Source organism: Lagenorhynchus albirostris, chromosome 2 (genome assembly GCF_949774975.1).
Source record: "Lagenorhynchus albirostris chromosome 2, mLagAlb1.1, whole genome shotgun sequence".
Classification (NCBI taxonomy): domain Eukaryota; kingdom Metazoa; phylum Chordata; class Mammalia; order Artiodactyla; family Delphinidae; genus Lagenorhynchus; species Lagenorhynchus albirostris.
The window spans coordinates 95784015-95803044 of NC_083096.1; the positions used below are offsets into that span (position 1 = coordinate 95784015).

At 33.7% G+C, this 19030-nt stretch overlaps 1 protein-coding gene across 3 annotated transcripts in view; it reads left to right on the forward strand.

Annotated features, from left to right (window-relative positions):
- The window catches only part of COL11A1 (collagen type XI alpha 1 chain), a 190839-nt gene that overhangs the window by 106404 nt on the left and 65405 nt on the right, over window positions 1–19030 (forward strand). For all 3 annotated transcript variants that reach the window (XM_060142441.1, XM_060142440.1, XM_060142442.1), the window contains 8 exons: window positions 2748–2801; window positions 2935–2979; window positions 3113–3166; window positions 3282–3326; window positions 4832–4885; window positions 11508–11561; window positions 15996–16049; window positions 18727–18834. In XM_060142441.1, the coding sequence (XP_059998424.1) occupies window positions 2748–2801; window positions 2935–2979; window positions 3113–3166; window positions 3282–3326; window positions 4832–4885; window positions 11508–11561; window positions 15996–16049; window positions 18727–18834 (468 nt within the window). The remainder of the gene's footprint in view (window positions 1–2747; window positions 2802–2934; window positions 2980–3112; window positions 3167–3281; window positions 3327–4831; window positions 4886–11507; window positions 11562–15995; window positions 16050–18726; window positions 18835–19030) is intronic.

Consider the following 19030-nt stretch of genomic DNA (forward strand, 5'->3'; position numbering starts at 1 on the left):
TCAGTTCTAAAACAAAAAAATGATGGATGCATCAAAGATCAAAGATAGTTTCATATTTTTCCTATGTGGAAGCCAATGAATTTTGAATAGATTTAAGGTTTTTTTGTACTAAAAATGAAATTCGGCTGCCAATCCCTTTCAAGCAATTTAAGGACTATAATTAGGCAATATAATTTATCCAATATCTTACTAGTAATATAAACCATACTGAGTATTTAAAAGATGCACTGCCATATGCACTATAAAATGATAGCTATTTCAAAAAGTAAAATCTATTTTAAGGTAGGATTCATTTATATTTAAAACAATTTAACATAATTTTGAAATTTTCAGTTCACTGAAAGAGCCAATTTCACTATTAACCTTTGACTTTTTGGCCTTTTGTTGGCTGTTTATTTTTTCCATTTAAAAGCAGATAATGTCTTTTCATGGAAACTGTATATTTTGGTGATAATTTTTATGTGAGAAAAGAAGAAGAATATGCCCATATATTACAAACTGTTTAGTTGGTGGATTGGACATTTTTGTCTATTTCCCATAAATTTCTAAGAGCAGAAATCATGTAAGAAAATAAACTTATTAAACGTGAAATTGATGCATAAGAGCAATTTATTTGAATGGAGTCTCTATAAATGTGTTTGTGTTCCACTCAGGACAGATGAATATTTGTCCTCAAATTGAATTTGATAGAAGTGAATTACTTTCATATTGGATTATACTCACTTGTCAAATTCCTAGAGTAGTCACATAGTAGTATTCTACCAGGTATAACTAACTGATTCTCTCTCGAGAAAGAGAAAAGGCTTTGAAAGCCCTTCAAAAAATGTCATTTGCAGACATTTTCCCCCATTGTGTGAGTATTACATGTCCTAAAAATTGTCCTCAGGTTGATCACATAGTGGTCTCTATAAGCATGAATTAGAATATATTGCTAAACAGGTCCTAAAATGAAGTTTAGCAGCTCATACTAAGTTTTGTCCATCAAATCCCGTAAGGCTTCATATAAAATTTTCCTGACTTGTGGAGGAAATATAAATTATAACATCCATTCTGTACGTTTCACCTGGGGAAATTGCAGGGTCCAGGAATGCAATGCCAGAGAGTCTGTCTCAGTATGTCTGCAGTGGGATTTGACAGTCCACACTTTTAGCAGTCACTCCAGATTATTCTGATACAGAGGAAGCATTTATCATTTGGAGAAAGATTACTTTAGGTTAGTTCAATCCAAGTGAGTGTAAACTGAAATAGACTCACAGGCATAGAAAATAAACTTATGGTTACCAAAGGTGAAACAGAGAGGGAGGGATAAATCAGGAGTTTGGGATTAAGAGATACACACTACTACATGTAAAATAGATAAACAACAAGGACCTACTGTATAGCACAGGGAACTATGTTCAATATCTTGTAAAAACCTGTAATGAAAAGAATCTGAATAAAGAATACAGATATACATATGTGTAACTGATTCACTTTATACCTGAAACTAATACAACATTGTAAATCAAAAACAAACAAACAAACAAAACAAAACACAAAGATGTATTCAAGTCAAAGAAGGCTGTTACATCTTCCTCAGTGCATGGGGAAGTGTGTAAAATCTGCATGTCTACTACTCTTTGCTAGACATTTAATCCATGCACTGGTTGGAATAGGAAAATAGTGAGTGTTTGGAAATTCCCCCAGCCAACCCCTCCCAGGGTTTCATAGTTATTGGTAAATTGAGGAGCAAGGATTGAACCCTAATCTGCTCTATTTCGTGATACAATGACAAGGCAAACCAATTACAGTCATGTTCAAAGAAATTTCTCAGCAGATGAAAATCTGGACATAGGTACAAGGTAAAATAGGGGAATCGTATTCCATTTGTAAAATGTAGCTGTTTGTGGATTAAATTACATAATGCTTTTACAGTGCTTATTACATCTTTAAATAATCATTATTTATTGTTAGCTATCGTTATCGTTTTTATACCTTGCTTTCCTTTATTCCAATTTCCTATAAATTTCAAAGTACCTGTAAGATGCAGATGATTGCTCTCATTTTATAGAAGAAAAAACTGTACTCATTATTATACTATAGTAATGTACCCAATTACTTAATTGAATGCATGACAAACATAAGTCTTGAATTTATGTCTTCAGAATCCCACAAACAGATTCTAATGCTGAACTGTCTGACTTAGAGTCTCAGTTAGATCTAACCACATTCAAACATCAAACAGAAAAGATGGAAGAAGATTTTTAGTCTTTATGATTTGACCCAGTTCTAAAGGTGTAAAATACTCAACTAAAAAGTGATAAGTATAAGAATACAATAATGTTAATTCAGGAAAAATATTTTATAAAATTCCTATTTTAATATTTGATTATTCATGCTTGTGAAAAATAAATTTTTTTTCAGAGTTGAAGCAAGTATGTAGAATTATAAGTTAAAAATTTATTTTATATGAAATGCCCTTGAATTGCTGTTTACTAATATGAGAAATGATATATTTGATTAATTAATTTCCTTAAAGTTAAAAACTAAAATGTTTTATCAATTCATGTTTTCAATGCTTCCAGGATTTCAGGTGTCACTGTAAGTTCATTTTTAAATACATAAATGGAGGTTGTATGGTATCTTAAATTATATTTTTGATTTGAATGCTACCAGCTTGTAAGAATCATTGTGTTCCAAAAGACTTTCAGCTTGTGGCTAAAAATGTTAGTTACTGTACTCATTGTTTATTATTTTTATTTTTGTAGGGTTCCACTGGATTTCCTGGGTTTCCAGGTGCCAATGGAGAGAAAGGTGCCCGGGTATGATATACAAGTATATTGTTCTGGACTATCTGATATAAATGTTCTTACATGAGTACCTATCTCTCAGCACCAGACTCACAATTTACTGTGATATACTGCGTATTGAAACTCTTTGAACTGTCTTTGGCAGGGTGTAGCTGGCAAACCAGGCCCTCGGGGTCAGCGTGGCCCAACGGTAAGTACCTTGATTTAAAATATGATTTTCATTTTTCATCTAACTCTCCTATTTTCTTCAAAAATAAAAACTGATCCCGTGCCTTTAGATCTGCTTGGAACTAGATCAATTTCATCTTTGCTCTTATGTGCAGGGTCCTCGAGGTTCAAGAGGTGCGAGAGGTCCCACTGGGAAACCTGGTCCAAAGGTATCATCAGCACTTGTTCCATTTGGGCTTTCCTGTAAGTTCCTCTTCCAGAGGATGGATGTTAACAGAAAGAATCTAAACTGATTTTTTCCGGTTTTTGTGTTGTTGTTGCCAGGGCACTTCAGGCGGTGATGGCCCTCCTGGCCCTCCTGGTGAAAGAGTAAGTACGATACAGTCATATCATATAAAGTAAATATTAGTATGTTGCAAATGTTTAAATTTCTGGGAAAAGTTACAGTTACATGTTTCTGCAAATACATGTACACAGTCATCCATAAAATCTAGTCAGAGTTTAAAAAATTCCTATTCTTTAATTTACTTTCCTACAAAAAGCTTAATCAATTATGTGCTATTAATTTTGTTATAGAAATGAGAGAAATTATATGTCTAATTGGCCTATGATATCAACTTTTAAACAAAAATAATTGTTTTCTTTTAAATACACATGTAACACCTATGCCTTCTCCTCCACTCCTCTTGCTTTCCATACTGATACTCACTTTGTTCCTGGAGCTGGCAGCAGCTTTATGCTGGTAAAATGCAAGCTACCAGTAGCCATTAAGTCACAATCAATATACATTCAAATCAAGATAAAACATCTATTCCAGTAAATAGGAAAACTATTTAGTAATTTGATTTTCAATTGGTATAAAGTAAAGCTAAATATACATAAGTAAGCATGCCCTTTATTTGTTTGTTTGGGGTTTTTTTTGGCAAAATACAGCATTTTTTGTAGCCAGATATTTTAAAAGCTATCCTCTTGATAGTAAATTATTAACTTTATTTTTTATTTAAGTATAAATAAATCCTAACCTAATTGTATTACTTAAGAAATTTTATTTATATTATGTTCCATTTTATATATATTCCTTTTAGGAATATAATTATCATGTTCTGGCCATATAAAGGATTATCTTTCACCATCCTTTTGCTGCGACCAATGTAGTCCTTGTAATAGGGTCTACTTTATGCCTTTTAAAGATATGTAAATCTAAGTGTTGAATAATATAGTTAATTAAGCATCAGGTCAAGAGCAATATTATAAATGTATATTTGGATTTAATGTTAATGAGAATAATTATATAATAATGTTCTTTTCATCTTATCTACAAAAGAAGTTTATACATGAGTAAAATGATAGTGACATCCTCAGAAATAAATACGTTTTAAATATAGAGATTAGCTAAAGGTATCCTCTATGGTCTTTTTGAGATAGTCACTTATTTTTTCTTTTAATTTTGTATGTATGTAGAGTCAGAACATTTATAGAATCAATTTTAAAAATAATTTTTCTTTTTGGGGGCTGTGGACTTGAAATATCCTCCATTTATGGATGTTTGTACCCAGTGTTGAAAGTAGATTATCTACAGGGTTCCTGATACATCCATGTTCTATTCATTTTTAATATGAATTCTAAATATTTACAGTGTTCTTCAGCTAAGACCATTGATGTGATGTGCAGTTTTGAGTAGTGAATAGTGTGGAAGGTCATCCATTTTGCTTTTAAATTACCATAGACTATCTTGTTGTAATGCAATAGTTCTGCCATTATGTTAAAGAAGCTGTATTTTATATTGTTCTTTATCTGTGGAAATAAACTGCAACGTATAAAGATGTATCTTATAAGATATATTCTTAAATTTCCCCACTGCTTTTTCTCTTCAGGGTCCTCAAGGACCTCAAGGTCCAGTTGGATTCCCTGGACCAAAAGGCCCTCCTGTAAGTGTCATGATTTTTCTTTCTCTTTCTTCATTTGACAGTGTTTTCAAATTTTGAAAGTCATAGCTTTTATATTAAATAATATTTAGGTACACATATGAGTAAAAATTCCTATAAAAACAAAATTGTGCTTAATAATGACAGAGTATGTATTTTCAGCTTATGAAGTTTATCAAATGTTTCTGAATCTAATTTAAATATATCTTACTAAATATTCCTTCAAAGTATATCAAAACTAGAACAACATGAATATTATTCTCTCAACTACTCTTCTACTGCAATGGTTTTTTTTTTTTGGTTTTCTTTTGTTTTGTTTTTTTTGTGGTACGTGGGCCTCTCACTGTTGTGGCCTCTCCCGTTGCGGAGCACAGGCTCCGGACACGCAGGCTCAGTGGCCATGGCTCACAGGCCCAGCCGCTCCACAGCATGTGGGATCTTCCTGGACCGGGGCACGAACCCATGCCCCCTGCACTGGCAGGCATACCCTCGACCACTGCGCCACCAGGGAAGCCCTGCAATGAATATTATTGACAGCATTAAAAATCATTACTGAATCTTAAATATTTGGTATATCAATTTCTTTTTTAGCTTCCATTATCCAATGTATCCTTCTTCAAAATGTCACTTCCTAAACATCCTCCAACATTCTGACATTACTTATATCACATTAAGTTCTATTTATTTGTGTTTACTATTTTTGCCTCTATAATGTATTTTTCTTAGAAAATGTAATGATAACCCTTCCTGAATCATTTCCTTTTATAAAATTTGTTTAGAACCACAGTCTGTAGAATATCTTCATCAAATATTTTCACAAAGTTAATTGAAATCTTTTACTTTCACACAAATATTTGTGGGAATATAGGACATGCTCAGTGCTCAGCTGCTTTTTTCTCTCTCTCTCTTTTTTTTGGCAACCTATTCAGTTTATTTATGAGTTAGAATCAACTTACTGTCTTAGTCCATACCGTCTGCTATAACAAAAAAGCACAGATTGTGTAGTGTATAAACAGTAGAATCTATTTGTTAGAGTTCTGAAGGCTGGAAGTCCAAGATCCTCATCCCAGAATGGTGAGGTGAAGACCCTCTTTCAGGTAGCAGACTTTTCACTGTCTACTCTCTGGAGCCTCTTTTATAAGTCACTAGTTCCATTCATTAAGGTTCCATGAAGGTGGCATAAGCACTGCCCAAAAGTCCCATCTACTAATAACATCACCTTCGAGGGTTAGGATTTCAACATCTGAATTTCAAGGGGACACAGACTTTCAAACCATAGCACCCACCTGTCTAAGGAAATTGTTCTCACAGTGTGGTCCCTGGACCAGAAGATCAGCAGCACTTGCAATTTGTTAGAAATGCAACGTCTTGTCTCCACCTCACTCACCTAATCAGAACTCTAGGAGAGGGGCCCAGTCTGTGTCTTAACGAACTCTCTAGGTAGTTCTGATGCATGCTAATATTTGTGAACCACTGTTCTAGTCCAGAGTAGACAATGCTATTCAAACTTTAATGTGCATGTAAATCACATTGGTATTTTGTTAAAAATGTAGATTTTAATTCAGTAGGTCTGGGATGGGTCTTGAGACTTGACGTTACTGGCAAATGTCTAGATGATGCCAATGCCAGTGGTCAATGGGCCGTACTTTGAATAGCAAAGTTCAAAAAAGTTTTGGCTGAGAATAAGACCAACATAGTTTGAATATTATCTATGCTGTAGGAAACTAAGTATAGTTAAAATTTGCAGTCAGTGATTTGAGAACCAAATGTTTTCTCAATGTAATAATACCAATAACTAACTCCTAGTGGCAGTTTTACTCACATCCTGGTTATTTTCACTTAGTGGCACATTGATATAGATTTTTGGCTGAATATTTTAAACTGATTTTTGAACTGAATCTTTTTTTAAAACTTTTATTGGAGAATAGTTGATTTACAATGTTGTGTTAGTTTCAGGTGTACAGCAAAGTGAATCAGTTATACATATACATATATCCAATCTTTTTTAGATTCTTTTCCCATATAGACCATTACTGAGTATTGAGTAGAGTTCCCTGTGCTATATAGTAAGTGCTCATTAGTTATCTATTTTATGTATAGTAGTGTGTATATGTCAATGTCACTCTTCCAGTTTAATCCTCCCTCCTCCTTCTCCCCTGGTAACCATAAGTTTGTTTTCTACATCTGTTGAACTGAATCTTTTTGGCAAAACCACAACAACATGCACCTTGTGAGAGGAAGTTATGTGAGGATTTTTATATATGCCAATATTTCAAAAATTGTACATCCCAATGTTCTTATTTCTAATAATTATATATAATATAAATAATATAGTCAAATATAGTCCAGTAACAATCTTGCATAAATGAACGATTCAGAAAATTATAAATTAAGATGTTATAAATTTAAATAAATGTTACAAATGATTATATTTTTAAACATGTTGAAAATCATTTATAAGTAAATAAATATATTCTCCAATTTTTTAAAATTAATTAATTAATTTTTTGCTGCATTTGGTCTTCGTTGCTGCGTGCAGGCTTTCTCTAGTTGTGGCCAGCGGGGGCTACTTTTCATTGCGGTTCACGGGCTTCTCATTGCGTTGGCTTCTCTTGTTGCAGAGCATGGGCTCTAGGTGTGAGGGCTTCAGTAGTTGTGGCTCACGGGCACTAGAGTGCAGGCTCGGTAGTTGTGGCACACGGGCTTAGTTGCTCCACGGCATGTGGGATCTTCCCGGACCAGGATGGAACCCGTGTCCTCTGCATTGGCAGGCGGATTCTTAACCACTACGCCACCAGGGAACTCTTGTTCTCCAATATTTTTATATTGAGTTTGAATAACCCCCTCTTTCTCTGATTACTTTCAAATGTAATTTTAGCTCACATATTTGAAAAATGAATTATTTATTGTGAAATACTGACTTAAATGCTGAAACTCTCTTACTTTCTAAAATAATTTTAGACACTGTGTTTAAAATATTATTTTTATCACTAACAGTCTTGCTCTAGTACAGCAAACATATCAAGAAAACTTTTTATCTATATTATTGTGTTATGAAAGGATTAATACAAATAGCTAGTATTAAACAAAGGATAATATAGATACTGTCTGCATATAATATTGTTTGCTCACTATTTCAGTTTTGTTCCAAATGTAATATTAAGTCATGCAAAGTTGCACATACAGAGAAGTGAAAATACTGTTGCAAAAATGATTTTGCACATAAGATTCTTTCATAAGTATTTTGAAGCCATGTGCATAGATCATTGTTTAGCAACATAAAATCCAGTGATATGTGTAACTTCAACATTATCATACCATTTATATTTGTACAAATTGTTAAGAAGTTTCTCTCATGTAATATAATTTTATTGTCAATAAAGCCATTTTTTCCTCAAACTTTTTCAGTCCATTCTGTCACATATCTTTCAACAAGTTTTGAGCCATTGATCATGCATGCATTTTGTCTCTAAGGAGTATTAGAAATATAATAAATGCCTACACTTGAGAAACATGTAGTCTGCTTGGACAGACATGACACTGTTAAGGAACATTGCTTTCACTGCTAAACAAAATGAGTTTTATACTCTATTTCTCTGACAAATGCAACATTAGTGCATGAAATAAGAGTACCTATCATTTCTCTGCTATGTAGTTGTATAACATATAGGAAAGAACTGTCTTCATTTCTTTGATATTTAGAAGGAGGGATTCAGGTAGAGAGATAGAACCAAGCTCCTCTTCCTTCAAATTAATTGATTCATTTTCATTGTAATCAGGAAATATATATATATATATATATATATATATACACACACACATACATATGTTAGATATATACATGAAAAATAAATGAAAAAATATATATATTCACACAGACACATGTGGAGTATGGATTAAGCACTTAGAATGTTCATGTTTAGAGTCTGTTAATTTCATGCCAGTGTCAGCATATAGTTATCCCAATTAAAAAAATTAATTTAGGTGATTAGGATTTATAACATGACTACTGTAAGATACATTCTATTTAGAGAAAAGTCAAAACTCAGTGCCAGTGTGAAGTGAAAAACATCTTAACATTTATAAGTGTCGTTTCACGGATTGCTTTGCTGTATATGCACCCTCCCCCCATTTAGATGAATTTGTTGTCACTACTCTTCACCAACAATATTAAAGGGGCAGTCTACTTTGATCAATAAAATTATTATATTTAAATTAACGCCATGCAATTATTTGGTAATTAATATGCTTATTTTATTGGATAGTAGTGTGAGGCCATTAAAATTACTTAGGATTGGGCTTCCCTGGTGGTGCAGTGGTTGAAAGTCCGCCTGCCGATGCAGGGAACATGGGTTCGTGCCCCGGTCCGGGAAGATCGCACATGCCGCGGAGCGGCTGCGCCCGTGAGCCATGGCCAAAAAAAAAAAAATTACTTAGGATTAATCACTTAATATTAGGAATAAATACTTAAGAAAAATGATGATGGTATGAATTCTTTATATAGTCTATTTACACTGCTCCCATAGGATATCTAGGAAAGCCATTAAAAATCATGTTGCATTCATCCCATGTGACATTTTTTAGATGTAAGATCACTGTTTTAAAGAGTTATAATATTTTGCAATAAAAGTGTAATCTATACTTTTCACACCAGCAAATATAACAAGATATTTAACTTTTATATTTACAGATTTGCTAAAAAACATGTAAATGCCTTATACTGATTGCAAAACTCATCATTTGAGATACACTTAAGCGTGGTGGAAAAAAAAAAACCTGACTCATGTTTATTATCCTTTAGCTGTCACCCTCTATAATTTTAGTTAAAACTTTTACTACTGCCCTCAATTAATGGCATTTTTTTCCCATATGTATCAAAATAGTGATAGAGCACAAGATTTGTTTTTCTTTACTATTTTGAAATACTGAACCTAGATGAGGTCCACTAGCAATCAACTGCTTATAGATGTGTCTCACCTCTAAACCAAGAACGATACACCTAATGCCTAATACATAGATATGTAATATATGTTTTTGAAAGAAGGGCTGGGTAGATGATATCCAAGAACATTTTGGGTACTTGGTTAAAAACATTCCAGCTTTGGTCCTTTGGGTGGATGGGAATAGAATCACTGAGATGATCCTGGAAAATATGAACAAATCACTGAGGAAGCTATGATCTTGTGAAATATCATAACAGGCTTTAATTAGAGCTGGTAATTTAACCAGTGTGTCAATAAAGATGCAATCAGGAAGCAGAGTTGGTACTAGTCACTGTTGGGAAGGCTTTCCACTGAAACGTTATAACCAAGCTAGAAAAAGTCTTATTCCAGTGGGAAAAAAGCTATCTGTGAAAATGATCTTATTTTGAAATACCTTTTTTCAAACTCAATTTACAAAGAATTGATATTTGAAAATAGCTTTATGTAAATAATGTATTTTTAAATAAATAAGTAGGTTTATTCAAATAATTAACATACTGTGAGAGGTATACCTGTTATCGTTAAAAATGTTATTACAGTGATCATTTCTCTTCATTTATCTAGACATTCTCACCTAAGAATATCTCTGCCTATACTTATTATACATGTTTTGAAAATTGAACTTGGTGCTTAATGGTTTCTGAGTAGTATGAATAATCCATAAAGCAGTCTAAAGAAGCAATCTATTTCTACTAAGTATCTAAAACATAAGAACCTCACAGAGTTGTTTACTTTAAGTACTTAGTTAATGGCTTCATTTATTTTTTCAGTCATGACAAAGACAGCATCCTTTACTGAAAGTGATAACATAGTAGATGTGCTCTCCAGTGTTTAATAAACATTATGCTTCCAAGAGGGTATTTAAGAAAACCTGCTGGGAAAAATTTGTCCTGATGACTTCTAAAATTGAGCCTTGCCCCTTGTTTCCTTTACTTGAAGCAACTGGGAAGTAAAATGCCATTGTTTATAAGTTTGTATTTCTTTCACATTCTTGTTAGTTAGAGCTCAGACCACCACTAGAGGACACTATCTATCTCTGGTATCCAAGTCTCAGTGCACAAGAAATTGTATTAGGAACACATCACCAAAAAGAGGGAAAAATATTCATTTGTCAAGTACTGAGGAGCTAACATTTTTACAAAAACAAAAATACAAACCAATATGAATATGCTTTTTGAAAAGAAAGATGCTAATGAAATTTAAATGTAAAATATTCAGATTACAGTTGTACAATTTTCTCCTGGTCTCATTTATAGCTATAGATATGCTAAAAAGATATATACAGGGGCTTCCCTGGTGGCGCAGTGGTTGGGAGTCCGCCTGCCGATGCAGGGGACACGGGTTCGTGCCCCGGTCCGGGAAGATCCCACATGCCGCGGAGCGGCTGGGCCCGTGAGCCATGGCCGCTGAGCCTGCGCGTCCGGAGCCTGTGCTCCGCAACGGGAGGGGCCACAACAGTGAGACGCCCGCGTACCGCAAAAAAAAAAAAAAAAAAAAATACACATTCTACCGTATATGAAGTCAATAGAACATCAAAATAAGATATCTAATGAAGATATAAGAAAATTGCCTAACATGTATTTAGATTATAAATAATTCAAGAAATATTTATGACGTTTGATGTTTAATATTTGTGATTTCAGGGACCACCTGGAAAGGATGGCCTGCCAGGACACCCTGGGCAACGTGGAGAGACTGTAAGTGACCCAGTTTTCTGATTCAAATTTTCTATCTCAAGCACTTCATCATTTCACAGAAAGATACTTTATTATTAACAAGTCAATTACCAGGTTAAGGACAATGGTGAAATTAATTCCATTTAATCTTTTAAAAATATATTTGCAATACATAAATAGACCTATGTTTGTATCTAAACATTTAAATAAATATACTTGAGGACATGGATGTTGCTTGATTTTCCTTGTTTTCAATAACAACACTTTAGGGATAAGCTGATGGAAAAGACATCATTGTCTTTTGGATACCTCCACAAGGTTGTCAGCCTTGACCCTTTCACATAAGTCTTTGTTACAGATATATTCCACCCTACCCTTTCACCTTTCCACTCTCTAAAGGAGACACATTATAATAAACTGCAGATAATATACTCTTCTATCCAGAATTAAGGGATGAAATATTTCCTGCTATTGGAACTGTAAGGCTGTAATTGGTCTAGCACTATGTCAAATGCATTCTCTCCTCTCAAGTAGGAAAATGGAAATGGAAAAAAATGTAACTTAAATGATGGGAAATATAACATTAAATACACTCTCTGAATAACTTATGTGTATAACAGAGGTGGACAAAGGGGAAACTGGCAGCTCAACTGTGGTTTAAGAATCCTGGCGGTTTTGTTTATTTATTCTACCACTGTTAACAAAACTTTGTATCTGACTGTTGCAGTGGGATGGTAGTCTAATAAGAAATCACCATGGATTAGCATGTTTCCTTGGAATCAATTCTTGGTTCCTAACATTGATTAATTTTATCCAGATTTCTTAAGGAAACCGCAACACAGACTACCTTTGACTGTGTGGCTCAAAATTATCTTAGGGTATTCTGCCAGCATGAACACATATTTGGGGTTCAATAGAAATACTGGATAACAGATTTGAAAACATGATGATTTTCTACATAGGATAAACAATCTGGCAGCAGCAGCCAATTCCTGTTTTGCTCACCAAGTGACAATTCTTCGCGTAATGACTTTTTAGTTTTAGTCAGATTGTAAACTTCAAAGTCTTGGATTACCAAAGCAAAATCAAGAATGATTTTAGTGAGACCAAAGAGTAAAATTGTTTGGGTTTCCTCTTGGGAAAGACATCTCCATGATGAGCAAGAAATAAACTCTGTAAAGGATAATCCACATTCAAATTTGCAAACGCATTCTCATTCAAATATTGCAGTCAATCATTTTTAACTAAGTCATAGTATAGCTTCTTGGGAATACCTCTCAAATATTTCCAAAATGTCTTTTGAGGAAGGGGTACCTAGAGAATTATCATTATAAAATCCCTTTTGACTTTAATTTAATCAAGAGCTTCTGCTTCTATCCAAAGTAACCATATTATATATAACCTTTAAAGTTAAAGTGGAAAACTAGCATATTAACTAATGTTTCTAGGATGGATATTCTCATCTAGTAGTTTTTTGTAAACAACAACTAGAATTATGTCTGGAAAATTGTATTCCTGATTTCAAATCCACTTTAAGAACAGTAGTGAGTCACCCTATCACCAGGAACCTTTCTTTCTCATCTTGTTCTGTGTTGACTGTGATTCAAAAGATTATCTTGTCCAAGAGTCAGAATCTAGGGCATCTATATTTTGATATATCTGTTTCCTTTTTTTAAAGAAGAAAGTATTTTATTATATTTGAGATTTGTTCCCATTCAGAAATCCTTGAATTGAAGGTTCATTCTGACATCTTACAATTTAAAGCTTTTTAAGACCACTAGGAATAATTAGAGATAGTCTTTATTATACTGGAACAACCCACATTTGTCTCAGAAACACAGTGCCAAATCATGCTTTGACTGTAAAGGTGATCAGAATAGGAGTTCCATTTTTATTACTCATGTATCAAATTAACTTCTGTTTTTTGGGATTTTGAAAAACATAATTTAACTTATTATCCTAAAATTAAATGGCAAGGAAAGTCTTATTACATGACAGTATTAGAATAATCGCACTCCATTCTGATCTATAAAAGTTTTCTTGTACATAGTTCATCTGTAAGATCCTCAGTGTCAGATTTATAAGATACTTGCAAAACTCTGAATGTTTTGAATGAGCAGGCATATGGTCAATGCTGTTTTCCAGCTCCTTCCAAATCTGTTTCTCACTCAGAGGTACTAGCACCCTCTTAGAACATATGAATGCAAGTCTGGGTGGCAAATTTTTCACAGAATTTCCTCAGTTAAGCATTTATTTTTAATCAGTTAATTTTCTTAATTAATTATTATTGTGATCAATTTCATCTGCTATTCTTGCTCTCACAGTCTTTATAAGACTAATTTTTTTAAAGTCCTGATTGAACTTACAGCTTTATGTCAAACTCTGTAATTAGAAATTGGGCAAAAGGTGATCCAGACAGAGGGAACAGATTATGCAACCATGTGGTGCATGGTTGTTTAGGGAAAGTTGAGATTGTGTAGACTTGGTAATGGATATTTCATGACATATGCTTAGCAATGAGTTGAATAATTTGCTTTTGTGGCATGATAACAAGTGGACAGGTGAGTGAACCTGACTTGAAAAACTGTAGTGGTCAAGGAAAGTGGCGAGTATAGTTCAAATAAGACAGGTCTGTCTACTCGACAAGAGAGAAGAAGCTGTATTTGTGAGGTTCTGAGATGACATGGTAGGATTAAATGACTGAGCTTGAGGACCTGAGGAAAGTCTGGGCTCTGAAGTCACTTTGTTAATAAAGGGAGAGAACAGAGGTGGAAAATCAAAGGAGAGGATTCATTTAGTGAGAACAATTTTGAGAATGTTAAGCTGAGGAAAAAAACATAAGAAGGCATTGATAACAATTGTGATCATGGAAGTTATTGAGATCATCTAAGGAGTAGCTAGGATGTGGGACTAAATGCTGTAAACAAATGATAAGAGCAACAGCACTAAGAGCTGTTAGCTCTCAGTGAAAAAGAAAAAAAAATATTATGTATATATATGCTTACATATGTGGGTACAAATTTCCACACCATTAAGTTCCTGAAAAGTTAAAATTAAGCAGTCAAGCTAAGTAAATGCTATATTTCCCTTGAATTGATTCACTTTGCTGTTGTTATTGAAAACTCAAGTGGAAACCTGATGGTCTTAAGAATTAATGTATTTTTTTTAACAGATCTTTATTGGAGTATAATTGCTTCACAATACTGTGTTACTTTCTGCTGTACACCAAAGTAAATCAGCCATATGCATACATATGTCTCCACATCCCCTCCCTCTTGAGCCTCCCTATCCCACCTCTCTAGGTCATCGCAAAGCACCAAGCTGATCTCCCTGTGCTATGCTGCTGCTTCCCGCATGTCGATGCTACTCTCACTTCGCCCCAGCTTCCCCCTCTCACCCCGTGTCCTCAAGTCCAAAAAAAAAAGAATTAATGTACTTTAAAAATAGGAGAAATTTGTTTTCTTTCCTATGGCATCAATTAAAATAATTACAGATTCTTTTCCTGCTTTTAAGTTTTGTTTTTATAAATAATGTAATCACAATTATCTGGAAGTTCATGATACAAGTGTGGGGCTAGTTTCTGCTCTTTGCTTTCTAACTTTCTTATTTCCAATCTGATGTTATAATGAATAAAACTTTTGCAAATACTATTTGCTTTAATTCAGTTCTTTGGCAGGTTTGTCAGTATTTTGAATCTTTATCCAACTGTTAAGTGTCAATTAACTCACATGAGAAGGAAATTTGCTAATCATAATACAGTCATGCAGAATGAATAACCCAGGAGTCTAGAGAAATATAGACACCAGAATATATGCCCAAAGGCCTTGTTTAGTGAGTACATGTGCTCACATCTACTGGATTTTATTCTAATGACTGCATTATATGCAAGGTACATTTGTAAGTATATTCTTTTGGGTTTTAAGAAAGAACACTGATAAAATGTTGAAATAATGACAAAGCATGCAAAGCTTTCTTTTTATAAATTTATTTTTATATCTTGTCTATTTTATGAGATTGTTGGAACGCAGGAAAGAGAAATGCATTAATATCACAGACTGTAGATTTATCTCTGTATAAAGAACCAGTGGACTGTTTCAAAGAATGTCTAAATCCTCATTTATTTCATCCATAAACGTTTCTCGATTAAAATTTCTATGTTGTCTGACTCAGTGAAAGAGGGCTAAGAACACATTTTTGCTCCAGCTTCATCCCATTTTCTTGTTTTCTTTTTTAAGCTTATTGAAAGTAATCATAGGACTACAGTGTACAATAGTGAAGATGTTAAGTTTTCAATATAAAAAGAACTGGAATGTAATAATTCATAGGCATTTAAAAATAAGTATTTTTATCCAAAAGATGACTTTCTTTTAATGTGAATTATTCAACTGTCTCAGAGAATTTTAATTTATGCTTTGTGTCCTGGATAACTTTTATAGATTTTTTTTTTTACCTTAGGGGTTTCAAGGCAAGACCGGCCCTCCTGGGCCAGGGGGTGTTGTTGGACCACAGGTACATTCCATTTACTTTATTTTCCTAACAAGATTTATTTTCTTGTTTGTATTTTCACCTTTGCTAAGTTGTGTAAAATTTGCTCATTTTATTGTGAAAAGTTTTTAATTGAAATTTATGTATTTTTGTATTTTGGATGGCATTTAAATATATAATTTGCCTGCATCAAATGAACTTCAGCAAACCATCAGTTAGCTAAAGCAATTTTTCAATTGCCTGAATGAATAAAAGAAAAGAATAAAATAAATGACATTAAGTCAGAAAGTTCACAATGAAGGTGACACGAAAGCCTGATCATGGCATCATCTGCTAAAAACACCACATAATTTTTAAATAGATTGGCCATAATCTTTTTTGGGGATTTCAAATTATAAAATGACTTTAGTTTTCTAAGTATAAATTAGATTTAGAGGTATAATATATTAGAAATATAAAGCTTCTAACACAATTCTTCTAAAATGTTAATATTTGCATTATATTACATGTTTCTTAAAATTTTTGTCTTCATAACAATGATTTCCATCAGTGATAAAATATTAGTGTGTAATCTTTGAGTATATAGAAATAATGGCAAAGACAAGTAGCTTTTTCAAGGGAGGTGGCAGAAAGAGTCTCAAAACTTGATGCAGTATCCTGAATTATAGTATTAACTACTTATAGAAAATAATTCACAGGGATAGAAAACAGTGTTTTTATTCTGGTGTAGCCTATTGAATGGACACGACACATCTAGTTTACTCAGCTGGAATTTTATCCCTGCTAATAACAAATTATAGCAAAAGAGCAGTTGATTGAGTGTTTTAATTATTTAATTGCTTTAAGTAGTCTTTTCTCAGCCTACAATTAGCTCTTAATACTTTGTAACTCAATCACACACCACACACACAGAGAGAAACGAAAACTGTGTCTTCTGTCTAGGAATATGTGTGATAGAAGCAAAAACGAAGAATTCTTGGATTGGTTGATCCCTTTTATTTCAGAGATCACTTTGAGCCAAGGGAATTTCTGTTTGCTACTTTATAAAGAAGAAAACAGTGTGCATGATGCTCTTTTTGCAGATTTCTGTGTGTGTGCTGAGCCTTCCTTTTAACTGCTTATCAGTTTTAATTTTTAAAAAACCCTCTAAATAATTGTTTTCTTCTTTATTCCAAACAACTTCACAGCAGTTTTCTGTGGAAAAATCTAACTGAAAGAATCATTCCTATTATGTTATTTATCTCTGAACAGAAATAGAATTAGGGCCCCAACTAGAATGTAAACATCTTGGGGCTTAACTGAACATTTCAGGTCCTCACGATTTTGAAAAGTCATCTCTGCCTAATGCAGACATCCGGTTTCTGAGCCCCGTGTTCTTTTTTGTCTCCCTACTTTAAGGCATAAAAATAACAGGTGTGTTATTGAATATGCATCTTCATTGGATTATTTTTCTTTATTGGTTCTTTTAAGAAAGAAAATTCTATAGCCTATTTCAAATGTAATCGTATTTTCATGTTAGGACAAAGGAAGTGATTTAATAGCAGCAATATTGATTGCAATACTTGATACTCCTCTTTTTGTGCGGTCATGTGAATCACCACTCAGTTTTGTCTCAGTGGTGATAGCCATTAAATTAGGATCAGTTCTACTTTCCTTACTATTGAAATTCTGATCAGATGTTTAAGGAAACATTCCTATGGGAAGAAATGTTTATGCATTAATGATAAGTTCGGGACCTTCAGCAATACATAACTAAAGGAATTTAAACCTAGAAATGTACACTCAAATTCGGGATAGATGTGTTTTTTATCCAAGACCAGAAAGTAAGAATCTGTTGCATTTTTAGAAAAATAACAGAGAATGATATTCCATAAGCAACTTCAGTAACACATTCCACTGTTTAACAATCTTAGCATCTGGAAACTTTCCCTTTATATATGTTTAAACTTAAATCCTTCATTTTGTTTTTCTCTAAGTGGAGATAGAGAGCAACTGGTCACCATTCTCTATTTACACTTGAAATAGCACCACAAACCAGCACCACTCAGGGGACACATAAGTGACCTGACATTTTTCACTTTGGCATTTGCAGCAGTTTAAGGCAGTGGGCTATTTGTTGTAGTCTTTGGCCGAAAGGAACTGCCAACCCAAACTCATGATCTTCAGGGTCCCCCTGCCACATTGTCTAGACTTTGTCAAATGAATGTAGATTAACAACTGGAAGGTCTCCAATCATGGAAATTCCAAGGAGGACCACTTTGGTTGTTTGGGTTCCAGGGGACCTGAGCTTATTATCAAGCAGTGATTAATTGAGTAGTGGTACCAGTGCCTCTTTTGCTCCTAAACTCATTTGACACCTAATATAAAAAGAGGGGAGGGTATGAAATTATAGTGAAAAAACAGTTTTTAACAATACTTGGCCTCACTCTGAAACAATCTGGTATTAAATAAAGAAAACAGCTCTTTGAATTTATCTATATATTTCCCTTATACACTCAGATTTTAATAAAGATTACACATAATCTTTCAGACTTCTACCAGGTAATTTACTTTCACTGCTTTATATGCAGTTTTGTAGGACATCATGAAAATAATTGAAAATGATAAAACTTTGTGAAAGGGAGTGATATTTGTTTTGGGTTTGTGTTATCTTTGCCAAAAATAAAAGAGCAATCTAATGAAGTTTGTTTATCCAATTTAGGGACCAACTGGTGAGACTGGTCCCATAGGTGAACGTGGACATCCTGGTCCTCCTGGCCCTCCTGGGGAGCAAGGTCTTCCCGGTGCTGCAGGAAAAGAAGGTGCAAAGGTACACCATGCTCAAGGAATTTTCTTGGCTGAAAATATCCATTTACTTTTTACTGTAGCTTCTCATTACTTGTCCATAGATTCTCTAAATGCTGGTGTAGTATTTAAATGAATGTCAGAAAGATATGACAGTAAAATATTCAGTTTATTGTATCTCAAGGCATGACTGGACAATATATAAGAACAGTTAGTTCTAT